At 34.0% G+C, this 13,394-nt stretch overlaps 1 protein-coding gene across 4 annotated transcripts in view; it reads left to right on the top strand.

The window, feature by feature from the left end:
• dac (dachshund family transcription factor) overlaps positions 1–13,394 on the top strand; it is a 374,594-nt gene that overhangs the window by 224,591 nt on the left and 136,609 nt on the right. For all 4 annotated transcript variants that reach the window (XM_074176210.1, XM_074176206.1, XM_074176207.1 and 1 more), the window contains one exon: positions 9,685–9,768. In XM_074176210.1, the coding sequence (XP_074032311.1) occupies positions 9,685–9,768 (84 nt within the window). The remainder of the gene's footprint in view (positions 1–9,684; positions 9,769–13,394) is intronic.

The raw sequence follows: 13,394 nt of genomic DNA, 5'->3' as shown, positions 1-13,394 counted from the left end.
CCGCCGGCGAAACGCGTTTCTTGTGATCGATGAGGCGAGCCCTCCAAAAATAACAACCCCGTTTAAAATTCACTACACAATTGGATTAGCTTGTGGAAGAGAAAAAGTCTTCGGATTCCGAACTACCAACGGCAACAGTCTGAGATTTGACTGTAGAATTACTGATTTCAAATTTGTCATCTTTGTGGAATATAAAAAATTTTCTGATCTACTTAAGTAGGACCGAAGTGAATGAGTGGAACTATTCCACCCCTAATTTTTTCCCTCAAACGCTTCGTGTGCTATTCCCCGGTACTGTCGTTAGACATTGCTTTGGGAATAGCTGGTATTTGCCTCGGAGGGAAAACCTACCACAGTTCATTGTATTTGTATTGATTTTCACTGTAAAAAGATTTACAAAACCGTGACACGTGTTTCTCTATGCAATGAATATACAGGGTGTACCTAAAGAAGTGTAAAACATTTAAGGAGGTGATTCCTCATCGAAAAAAAGAAATTTCATTGCAGCATCCCTTGTTAAGACACAGCCCCTTAAAGGGGGTATATTGTATAACCATTTATTTCACAAGCACTAAAAAACAATATTGAAATCAACCTGACGTTTTGTACTACCAAACAGACACTTAGTCAGAAATTTATTTGGTTTACCCCATGGTTGTAAGGGGTGGAAAACGCAACCCCTAAAATTTTATTTCCAATGTAACTTTTTGTCTTATTATTTGTTTACCATTTGAAAATTCATTTCCGATAGCCTGTTTCATTTTAAACAAAAAATGTCTCTTGGGTGTTTCGCCCAAAATAAACCAGTTCGCAGCAAAAAATTATTTTAGGGACAACTACAGAGATACATCGTCATAAATGCGAAAATACGAACCTAATCTATCTAGTAGGTCGCTATTAGCGATAGTGGCAATTAAATTGGTATGACGCTGTCATTTTGTGAATTTTCAAAATTGAATCAATACTAATTGTATGTTGTTGTTCTGTTTTTAATTTGCTACTTTAATAATTCACTTGTTATTAAAATGGCATACAAAAATGAGGAAATGGCTGATGTGCATTACGTTAACGGTCTGTCGCAGGGGAATGGGTTAGAAGCTTCTAGAATATATGCTGAAATGTATCCTCAACGGCAGCATCCTTCACATAGAATATTTGCTCGACTTCATCAACGATTACGAGAATATGGTTCATTCGACAAAAGAACGCAGGATGGAGAAGTTCGAACACCATAGCTTGAGGAAGCAGTACTTAATTTGATTGAAGAACAACCTACTACCAGTACTAGAAAGAGTGCTTTCCGGCTAAATGTTGATCATATGAAGGTATTTCGAATTTTAAAGGAACCACTGTCATACCCTTACCATCTGCAACGAGTACAGGCACTGTTACCGCGAGACTTTCCGAACCGTCTTGAATTTTGCAAATGGATGCTGGAAATGATTGGAAGAAATTGTGACTTTCTGAAGACGATATAATTCACAGACGAATGTAGTTTTTCTTGGGACAAGGTTATTAATTTTCATAATTACCACATATGGGCTGATGAAAACCCTCACGCTATTGTCGAAACTAACCATCAAGAACAGTTTTCTCTTAACGTGTGGCTCGGAGTTATTGGGGATGATTTAATTGGGCCTCATTTTCTACCACCTCGATTAAATGGTGAGGCATACGTTCAATTTTTAAGAGAAGTGCATCCAGTACTGCAGGAGGAAGTTCCTTTGGGCGTCAGAAGGGATATGTTTTTTATGCATGATGGGGCTCCCGCCCATTTTAGTCAAGTAGCACGTCAGCATTTAACTGAAACATATGCAAAGCAGTGGATAGATCGAGGAGGACCACAGAACTAGCCCGCTCGATCCCTGGATCTCAATCCTCTCGATTTCTCTATTTGGGGCTATTTACAGCATTTGGTTTATCGTACTCCTGTTCGCGATGTAGAGGACTCGAGAAACCGCATCATCGATGCGTGCAGGCTAATCAGAGAGACTCCAGGAATATTTGAGCAAATACGTGGCTCAATACGCCGACGTCTAGACGCAAGCGTAATGTCTGAAGGTAGACATATTGAACATTTACTATGATTTCTAAATGTTGTGTGTTTTGTTATTAATAAATTAGTTTTGTTTATTACCCTTCAATCGTTTAATGCAAGTACTAACTACAAAATAACAATAAATCCAGTTCGCATTTATGACGATGTATCTCTGTAGTTGTTCGTAAAATGATTTTTTGCTGCGAACTGGTTTATTTTGGGCAAAAAACCCAAGAGACATTTTTTGTTTAGAATGAAACAGGCTATCGAAAATGAATTTTTAAATGGTAAACAAATCATAAATTAAAAAGTTACATTGGAAATGAAATGTATGGGTTGCGTTTTCATGAGGTAAACCAAATGAATTACTGGATAAGTGTCTTTTTGGTAGAACAAAACGTCAGGTTAATTTCAATATTGTAACTTTTCCAGTGCTTGTGAAAAATATTGTTTTACAAATTTCATGCACCCCCTTTGAGGGGCTGTATCTTAACAAGGGATGCTCCAATGAAATTTCTTTATATGAAAGATCCTATCTTTTTTTCGATGAGGAATCACCACCTTGAATGTTTTACACTTATTCAGTTACACCATGTAGATAAGGAAAAGCCTGGAATAATATTTAGTGCTGTTGACTGTGTGGTGTAGATGGCACTAAAGGTAGCCAGCCCTGCCTCTCTCTGTACACAAGAGATCTCAAACTGAACCGGTTGGTATCAATATGTAAGTTGAGAAGCAATTGCTTCATACTTATTTCCGCATATGTTCATAGAGATGGTCTGGATTCGTGTGAAACCTCAAAGTGAGCTCATAAAAACCCACCATATTCAGTATATGCCCTGTAGTTAACAGGGTCCGAAAGTTTTTGAATTTTCAGATTATATCCATCTTTTCGATGATCAACATAACGTTTTTTGGCGTAGATGAAACTATTATACTTACTGTTACCTTTATTGAACGAATCGATTAGGTGTATGCTCACCTTCCACCAGTTTTGTTTCGAAAACTTAGTCATTTTTTGGTATTCAGGCTATCTCAGTTTTTTATTTCGTTGCTTGTTCTTCTAGTAAAGTTCTGATAGCTGACTTCAGTTCGTATTTGCTTTGGTGTTGTTGAGAAATCACTCCCTTCTGATGTTTTGATCATACTTTCATTTTTATCATCATACTACTTGCCTTGCTGAAGTTACAATTCGCAGTCGTTATGCCATTCTACAGCCTACCACCGAGATAACTCCACGCTTGATGGACGGAATCACAACCGCCGTATAAAACCCTCCAAATACATGCTTCTTTATGAGGTGTATACAATAAGTTACTGTAGCAATTTGCATATGTAACTATGTACATTTCGTATCGTTGGCAAAACAATATTACAAGCCAAATTTTATGTTTCTGTGTGACTTACTTATAACGGTGTTCGTTCTATATGGGGAAGAGGGAATGAGAATGTGGAACAATGGGAATTCTCGTGCATATCTTAGACTTTATGATTATTGCCTGTTCAGCTACAATGTAGTCTTCTCGAGATTGAGGTGTGGAAAACTGATTCCTGCATTGTTTATTAAATTGCTTTCATTATTGCCATTTCAGGGATAGTATATATTCAAACAGTTTCATTATGGTAGTTGTTCCCGACTTTACTTGTTTCAAGATGTGTGATTGATGACTTGTTTACTTCATGGTGATTCATGATCACTTAAATGAAATGATTAAAAAAAACACTTTTGTCTAAATACCGCTGGTAGATTACATTTATACGACCGGTTTGGGGTTTAGTCCCATCATCTAGTATAGAACTGATATCTGTAGTTTGGAATATCGTTTATATTAGACTTTCCAGGTAGTTGGGCGAACCAAGATGCCAACTTTTGAAATTCCACGCTGAAAATTCTAGGGGATGTTAAACTCGTAAATTCAAGAGAGAAGACCTGCATAAATTGAGTTGCTCGTTTAGGGGTGTATGTTTTTGATTTTTAATTGATTTGGTAGGGTGTTGGATGTCCAGATACGTCACAGAGTAGAAGCCGAAGGGCACCATTTTATTTCAATGCACGATGGGGCCCATCTCCACGCTGCAGGGATAGTGCGTCAGTACCAGATGCTCACAATATCATTACTTTGGGGTGGCCTGCTTGCAGCCCGGACCTGAAACTCATCAAACATGTAAGAAATCAACTAGAAAGAAGCATCCAAAAACGTCGAAACCTCAAGAAACCCTCAGAAGGCTCATAAGAACCATGCTTCTGCCCAAGAAGAAAACATAAGATGCTGAGACATTAATTGTACCACAAAACCAACTTTCTGTTTACTTTCGATTTTAATAATTGAAGGGTTTTTCATTTTGATTTTGTTAGTTCATTACTGAGTTTACTTACTGTTAAAAAATAATTTAGAAACACAAAAAGTCTTAGTCTCTTGCGATGGAAATTTTTATAACTCTGATAGTTGATGTTTATTTGTACAGCTCCCTCGAAAAACCTTCTCAAATCACCAATAAGGGGAGTTGTCGTCGACTTCACTTACTCAGGCCTGTTCTTTGAAGATAGTTGAGTTCTGCAACGCATTTGTGGTTCAGCCTAGCACCAGTGATGATACCTGTGGCGGGTTGAAACAGCGCTGTCCGGTGTTGAATCATAAATGCGTTGTGCTTGGGCTCTGGTTTTCAACTAACCATTTTTGATTGTTTCTCAACATTTTTTCATCTTTGAAGAAACTTAAGGTAACTGAAAAGTATTACACACGCATATAAAAGCTATTTTACAGTGAAACAAGTGTTCAGTGTTGTGAATTGTCTTTGAAAATTTTTCATTTAAAAAAAAATGTGACTGTGATGCTGTATTTTGAACTATGGGAGGTGAATTTGAGGTTATGAAAGGTACAAATCAACGAAATCAGTGGAATTATCAGATTCGGATTTGCGATATTGTGAAAAAATCTGTTCTATTCCTAATACTTTTCAATTAATTGAAAAATATGTTCCTGGTGTGATTTTATTCCATTTAGAAGACCTAGATTATGGAATTGAGTTTTTTATTTGATTTCGGGCAAAAATATTGATATTATTGAAGGTTCATTTCAATTCACATGAGCAACTTTGCGTGAGGTGAATGTATTTTGTGCAAATAACACGCTTATTCACCCTCAAAATATAAATTATCATTTCTACAATTGCACAATTTTTTCAATATCATCGAGATATTTACAAACATGAGAAAATAGTCAACTCACTCTGTCCTGGTTTTTGAATAAATGGAAATCGAGAACACGACCAGAAAATTCCTGTTGCAAAACTTTTCTTGCGAATCTGATCAACAAAACACAGATTGTATCATGATGTATATACAATTACATCGTGGTAAGTTCAAAACAAGTTTGAATGGTCTAATTTCCTATACTTCAAATAGAAAATAGAGATAATTAGTGCTATAGACATTTATTTTGGTAATTATCGTTCCATCTCTCTCAGTAATGTATTATATGACGCACCACCCTTTGGTAAAAAACCGATAGCACATCAAAAATAACTATTTTTTATTCAAACCCGAATATTATCATTTTAGTAATGGCAGAACCCCGAATATAAAACCGGTTAGAGAGCAATTAGCAATAAAATAAAAAATAATATCGCCGTAGATTGTAAAAATCCGCAGTCGAGCAATTTACTATAATTGCGGGCTCTGATATTAGCAATAAGCTGATTTTTTATTCACCCTGTCTCTTATCACCCCAAAAACCTGAGAGAACAATAGCTAATCTGAGGGATACATTTCTTTGTGGCGGTGTACCAAAGGTGTAGTTGGAAAATATTTCAAAGGGCAATGAGTAGGACGGCAAAGTACCATATCGTTCGTAGTTGTATTCAAGGTTTGATATTTGATATTTTGTGGTTGAATGTTGCCATCCATTCGCGTTACAATCCAAAATATTTCAGTCACTAGACATAAATCAAGAATGTACATTTTCACGAAAGAAGATAACTGCGTTGAAGCTATTGAAGCTATTTTGAACCGTGATCTGCAGGTACTGTTGCCTGAGGTTTCGTCTACTACTACGGTAGATATTATCAAAGGCGGGTATGTGCTCATGTTGTTTTCATCGCAGAAACTACAATTTTGAAATTTTTCTTCGTTTCTCCTGTAAAATTGAGGACAGGTAGCCAGATTTTACATATGATCATTGCCTCCGCCTTTCTATAGGAATGTAGGCTTTCACTGCTGACGTCAATGTTTTGGATGGTTTCTGGATTTCACCGTGATCTTCAGGACGCTGCTAGATTGGATATTCTGCACGAGCGATTTGGGGGCATGGTCATCTCACGTGAAAGTGAAGTGAACTAGCCACCGATATCGTTGGATTTGACCCCGTTAGAATTTTTCTTATGGGGTTTTCTTGAGTCTTAGGTGTATACGAATAGGCCACAAACCACAGCGGTCCTCAGAGCCGACATAACCTACACAGTAAAAATTAAAATCTCAAAGTGAAGAACATTATCTCGAATTAAAGAAATCTTGCTCTCCTATATTCATGAAGAGATAATTTTATAAACTGAGAAATATATTCTCTCAAGTTGAATTTGAATCATTAATTCAAATGGAATGAATAAACGCTTCTTTTTTGGGTTTTGAAAGAATGATATGTTAACTTGGAACACTATTTAAATATCTCCGTAGGAGAAATTAATTGTTTTCCTTCAATTTGTATAAATCAAATAAACTCATTTACTTCATCAAAGATGAACTTATGCTTCTGTTCATAAACTGTCCCTCTCATACGGATGTATGTCTTTAGTTACTTGAATCCAAAGTATCTCATCTGTAATATAAACAGCTACAAGTAGTAAGGGAAGAAATTGAATAATACATTATATATTATGATTGGTTTATTTGAAGCAATTGCAAATCATAAATATTATCTTAAAAAGCATATGATAAAAAACAAAACGTAATAGAGTCCTAAATTTTCTTTGCTAATCTTTGCTTAAATGTCATATTCCAACCGCACACTATTTAGAGATCATACAGTTATACAAATATCAAAAATAAATATTCAATTCGAAAACATATAAAAAAAAGTGATATATTCTTGACAAATCGTAAATTAACAAATGAAATAAAATCAAAGCCTATAAACATTACAACTCAAACAACAAAATGAATTAATTTATTTGTGATTTTACACGAATAAAGTTTTTGAAACTAGATGCCATTCTGGTAAATAACAATTAAAAATTTCTATCGTCTATCAAGTTCTGCATTCTGCTTTTGTTTATTCACAATTGCCGGAACATCACTTGGATTCTGAAACGAAAGAAGAAATCAGCACATCATCTTTAGCCACTATTTCAAATATCTAGAAAGGTAAAACTATGAAACTATAAAAATATTCAATGCTTTCACGTTTTTGGAAATTCTGATTTTTCCTCTAGTGAGTTTGGTAATATTTCTACCTATTTCTTACTTTCACATTATTCCCAATAAATAACAAAAAAACATTTCTGAAGTTATCACAGAAAGCAAAGACATTTCGGAATTCAACAAACATTTACATGTCATATGTAGGTGCTTTTTACACCTATTGGTGGCTATTTTGGTATATTTTGTATTATAATTTATTGTCGAAACTGTAAGTACCTCTCTCGTTCAATGAAAAATGAATTCGTTCTAAGAGAAAATAAAATTTTATTTAGAGAAAATGCACTTGTTTAAAACAAGATAAAATATATGTTCAAAACAAGAGATTGACGAATTTGAATCAACGTGGAGGATTTTTCAGTTCAAATTAATATACACGTGCAGAGCTCGGCAAATGTAATAATGCATGTGTGAAAAATTACTAAGCATTGATATAATTTTCGCAAAATGAGGGCAAAATTAAGAGTTGCTGTCAAAGTTTACCACTTTCTCCTGTTTTCTCCTGTTTCTTTCTCAAGTAATACTTACCCATGAAAATATCTTCCAACTGTGTAAGATCCTAGTCTTGTGAAATCTGTTCCATTATGATAGATATAAAATAACCGGAAAAGAGTTGCACTACCCACAGACACATAAAACACATCCTCCTTAAAATCACAACACACCAACGTCACTTTCCATACTGACGTGTACGCGAACACTTTTCTACATTATTAGTTTCTCATAATACTAAATTTAAATTCTTTTCAATAATATCTATGTTGAAATAAAACAGTTTTTTTTCAAACTGAAATGAATGAAATACTTCTTTAAAAGAAATCCTGTTCATTCTATGCAGAATTCCTGTTATCTTCAGTCGATCATAGTATAGTTTTGTATATAGATTCACAAAACTCTTGTTATAAACGAATTGAGTTATTTGAAAGGATACAGTTTTGAATACAAACAAACAATATGTTTTCAGATTAAGTTGATATTGCTCTCCATTTGAAACAGTTTATTTTTCTCTTTAAATAGGTGGTAGATTTTAAGATGACATTATATTTTCTTGATTCAAAATAATTCATCTTCACAATAGTATAATCAAACGAATGATGTCGTTGAAAGGCCAAGAAATTTGATTTCTTCGTTAGAAAAACTGTGATTCTCTTGTGGAACATGGCGCTGTTGGTATGAAGTAATAGTTTCTCTAATAGAGATTAAAATTTCAAAGCAATCTATGATCTTCTTTAAAAGAAATACTCTTTACTGTGTATGCCTCCGGTCAACTTCAGCCTGATTCATGCGTCAGAGTCATGGAAAATTCGACGTTGAGGTCGATCAGAAAGCCCATCAGAAAGTGATAATTCAATTGAATTCTACAGAAGTCCGGTAAAAAAAATTCCGATTTGAATGGGATACCGCTATTTTTCCACACACACTCAAAATTCCATGGTATACAGTTGAATCCGATATGCTAAAAAACGACACAGCTCCTCCTACCCCACTCACCCCTAATCACCGGATTGTACCTCGAACTTTTTATACAACAAGCATCATTCGCAACGAACCCATTTCCGAAAGTGGACCTGATGAAGTTCATTAATTACACTGTACCCGAAACGCCGCCTATGTATTGTTTTTCGCGACTTTTTGTCTCACCACTAACGCCGGTGAGCGGGAGGAAGATGCAATATGCCAGCCATAACACTAAAAAGAAATGAGGGTTTCGCCGCAAGAAATTCTTGAATATTTTATAATTTGTAACAGAAGTCGCCAACTTTTTGATGAGTGGATCCAATTAAATATGAATAATTTAGTTAATGATGACATTAGGTGTAATTGATATCTTTCACTCGCATTATAATTAGATTTTCTTCCACCGGAGCTAAATTAGTTCTTCCAAAGTTCTAGATTCATATGGGAAAGTTTGATAAATGAGGAAGATTGATAGATAAGGAATTTTGCACAAATGTCTGTCCGAGACCAGCGAAAACACAACAATCGATCATATATTAGTCAAAATGGAAAATTAAAAAAAAAAATTGAATCTGAACCAATAATATTCCAATCTGACATTAAAAACCACTATCTCGACCTTTCATTTATATTTCATAATATAAAAAGGATTCTGATAATACTAGTAGATAATACTAGAGACATCAAAATGGATAAAACTGATACTAATACTTTTTTGGTGAATTTGAACATAATAACATATGTTATGAGATCCTTAATTGTCCTTTTGTTACAGCCGAACTGAAGATGGATGTTTTGCGGGAACGAGAAGAGAAAGACAATTTAGAGAGACAACTCCTCGAAGAACAAAAAAATAGAGGTGAGCAATTGTTTCACTCATTGTTTCGTTTTACAGACGTTATTGTCATATTGTGTTCGAATTTCATTGGTTTGCAGACGTATTGTTTGAGACCGTATAATGGAATGGCGACGTGGAACATCATTGTTTGGATATTCTTTCGTTTCGATTGTATGGTGCTCGTCGATGGTAAATATTAATTACAGAGTATCGGGCCGTTATTACTTGGAATTCAATTCAATCTGAGCAATAGTCCTGACAAAGACTTTGTAAGATACAGCTCTCAAGTGATATTCAATGAGAAATTACAAGACAATTATATATAAACTCGTTGAAGCTTTTATAACAGTAAGAGAAAAAATCATTAGTATTTCAGTGGATGCAAATCGTAACTTTCGAAACAAAGAAATATAGCAGCACATTATTCAATTACAGAAAACAACGAGATTTCCTAGTTTCTAATAATTTCCATTCAGTATTGATTTCTAAAATACTGTGTTTGAATGGGAAATGAATACGTTTCTAATTGAATAGAACTGGCCGATAGCTGATGAATATCCATATTAAAAAACTAATTAATACAGTTTATCGTATGATTTTTACTATTAAAGGGTTTTACAAAAACAACGACACCATAAATGTTTATGTTTGTGGAAGCATAATTGAATTAGATCTGACTCATTCCATGAATTTTGCACTGTTGATAATGAGTGAAAATAAGGAAAACCCTATCTTTTAACACCGACATATATGCAGCCTGATACATCCAAACTTTTTGTATAATTGGATATTCCTGGTTCATTTTCATTGCAAAAAATGTTTATACTGTGATTGATTTTCTTGATAAATTATTAGGTTTTACTTACACCGGCACTCTAAATATTCCAAGAAATATCCTCAATTAATATTTCAAAATGAATATCTTTTTCATGATATTGTCTACTTATTTCCCTTCATTTGTCTCTGAGCAGAAACAATGAATAATTTTCTTTATATTCGAAAGGAAACCTGCTCGAGGCCGACCGAATAAATTTCTCTGTTCCGCAATAAGTTCTGACATTTCAAATTCCGGACGGCGAACGTTCAAAGAAGGGTTTCTATTGAAACGAAGTAGTATTAATTTCCGTATTAAAAGATATTCCGAAGTCACCCTTAAAGAAGATATAGTAGTGCAGGGGTTAGTTGCTTATTGCCTTTCGTATTCCAGGAATGACCTTTGCTAAATGCCAGGATAAAGTTACTGTCTCAAGACGATTGCGATGCCGTTTTGGACAATTTATTGTTGGATGCACTTTGTATTTTATGAGTTGATTGTAGATATTGAGAACAGTGTTTAAACACTGAGAATGATTTTTCACATAGGGATATTCAAATAATGTTTTTATGAGTATTTGGAGTATTTGGAGAGGTGAGGATGGTAAAAGGGCGTATAGATGGTTTCTTACCATACATCACCCATCATAGGCTGATTTCCGCATTTGAATAATTTTTTAGATAGATTCAATAATTGCATTCGCAAAATACATACGAAAAATAAAGGAAAATTCCATTTGATTTTAGTTTTGTTTCATTTTATATCGATTTAGTCTACGACTATTTTTGAGGAAACATTATATTCATTCGAAAAATACATTCTTATAGTTGTCAAACTTAGAAAATCAATATGTAGAGATATTGACAAAATAGACGGGAGAAACAGCTAAGTTTGCAAAAATTCCCAACCGATTGAATTTCTGAACCGAATTTTAAAATGTCATTGTAAATGAAATGTCAAAAGTCGAGGTCAAAGGTCATAACTTCAGAATGGAATAGTTTATTGGTTACATGGTACATTTGAACAAATATTTGTAGCAAATCAAAATTAAAAGTTATGACTATATCGTCATATATAATAATATTTATCATCACCATCATATATCAGACAGCGATACATTTTAGGCATATTTATATAGCAAACACAGTAATATTCGATCAGCATTGACCAAAATGAATTAACATACATGGTTATGAGAACTAACAACGAATCCACTAAGGAAAGCCAGGTCATGGATTGTAGACATATAAGCAAAGTTACAGAAACAAGGGATGACCTATTAGAGTAATAATTTTTATTATGTTGATAATAACATGTGTCATTGAATTTCTTCGATCATAATAGATATTGTGGAATATTTCTATGAAAGAAACCACCTCTGAGGTAGCGTCAATCACGCTACCTCAGAGGTGGTGTGGAAATGCGACTTTCTTACGTTCGGAAATTGTGGTGAATCGAGAATTGTGCTTCCTTAGAAAAAAGTAATTTCGTAGGAAAGACTTACAAACTTTTTATGAATCATTATCCCGGGAGCTCTCACCATTCACGATAGATCACATTGTGTATCATTACATGGGATTGAATCGAATGTGAAATCTGTCAAACATGGTGTGTCCCAAGGTCCTTTACTGGGGCCAATTTTGTTTATCATATATAAATAACCAATATTACCATATACTTCCTAAAAACTGTTTTCTTTTTGTGGATCATACCACTTTGGTGGAGTATCACAGTATTATGACTAGTAATAGCCATGTATGAAACTCGAAATAGAGACTATATACTCACAATCTGGCTCCTCGGTGCTATAATATGTTACCCAATGAGCTGAAATTAATAAATTCTATATATTCATTCCGCAAGCAACTGATTACCTCAATACACTACCAACCAATGAAAAAAATCTCCCACTCCATTACCTGAAAAATGGTTATTACTAGATATACTGTCTCTTTGAGTGTAAAAGTGCTCCCAAAAAGCTAATGAATGAAATCCCATAATATATTTTAATGTAATCCTCCTCGAATTATATTAATGTTGTATTGTGAATTGTCTTTTGATATTACGTGAGTATAAATAGAGTGAGTATGTGTGTGTGACTGTGTAGACTGTGTTACTGTGTCTATTTGTCAATATGTTTATACTTATCGAATTATTCTCACCCCCTTGACATACAGGGGAAACCCTCATGGTGTTCAACAATATTTATTTCATTATATATCGTAATTTTGTATCATTACATGTATTGATATTCTGAAATGAATATTATTATCATTATTATTATTATTAACTTTCAGACACATACTGGAGAAAAAAGTCTTCTCAAAACAACTACTTTCATAGGAACATTGAATTACACGAAAGAAATAATACTTCAAAAACAACTACTTATAAATGAACATTGAATTATACAAAAAACTATTTTTCTCTACTCAGTTTGTATTCCAAACAATCGTTATGGAATTGAAACAGATATCATTCACAGGATTGCTACGCAATATAGTAAATGAAATAGGTAAAATTTCACCTAGTACATGGTACACTATCATCCTCCAAATCTGAATAACATCATAAGATGAAGCACTCAGTTCATTCATAAAATTACGACTTCATGTTACGAATGAGTTGAATCTATTCATGTCATCGATGACAGTGCATAATGACATTCATTCGCTCATTTGATTCGATCCCAGCCAAAGGAATCTTGTTTAAATTGAAAAGGGGTATATTTTCAGGAGAGATTAATTTTTGGGAAAGAACGTTTTTGGATTTCTACTCTTCCATTGTTTATGAAAATAAATTTTCACCAGATACTTTTAAATTGGTTTTATTG

Source organism: Leptinotarsa decemlineata, unplaced genomic scaffold (genome assembly GCF_025532065.1).
Source record: "Leptinotarsa decemlineata unplaced genomic scaffold, Ldec_3_MD MMD2_tig00001621_RagTag_RagTag, whole genome shotgun sequence".
Lineage (NCBI taxonomy): Eukaryota > Metazoa > Arthropoda > Insecta > Coleoptera > Chrysomelidae > Leptinotarsa > Leptinotarsa decemlineata.
Note: the sequence above shows the minus strand (reverse complement) of the source record. Positions and strands in the feature narration are given on the sequence as shown.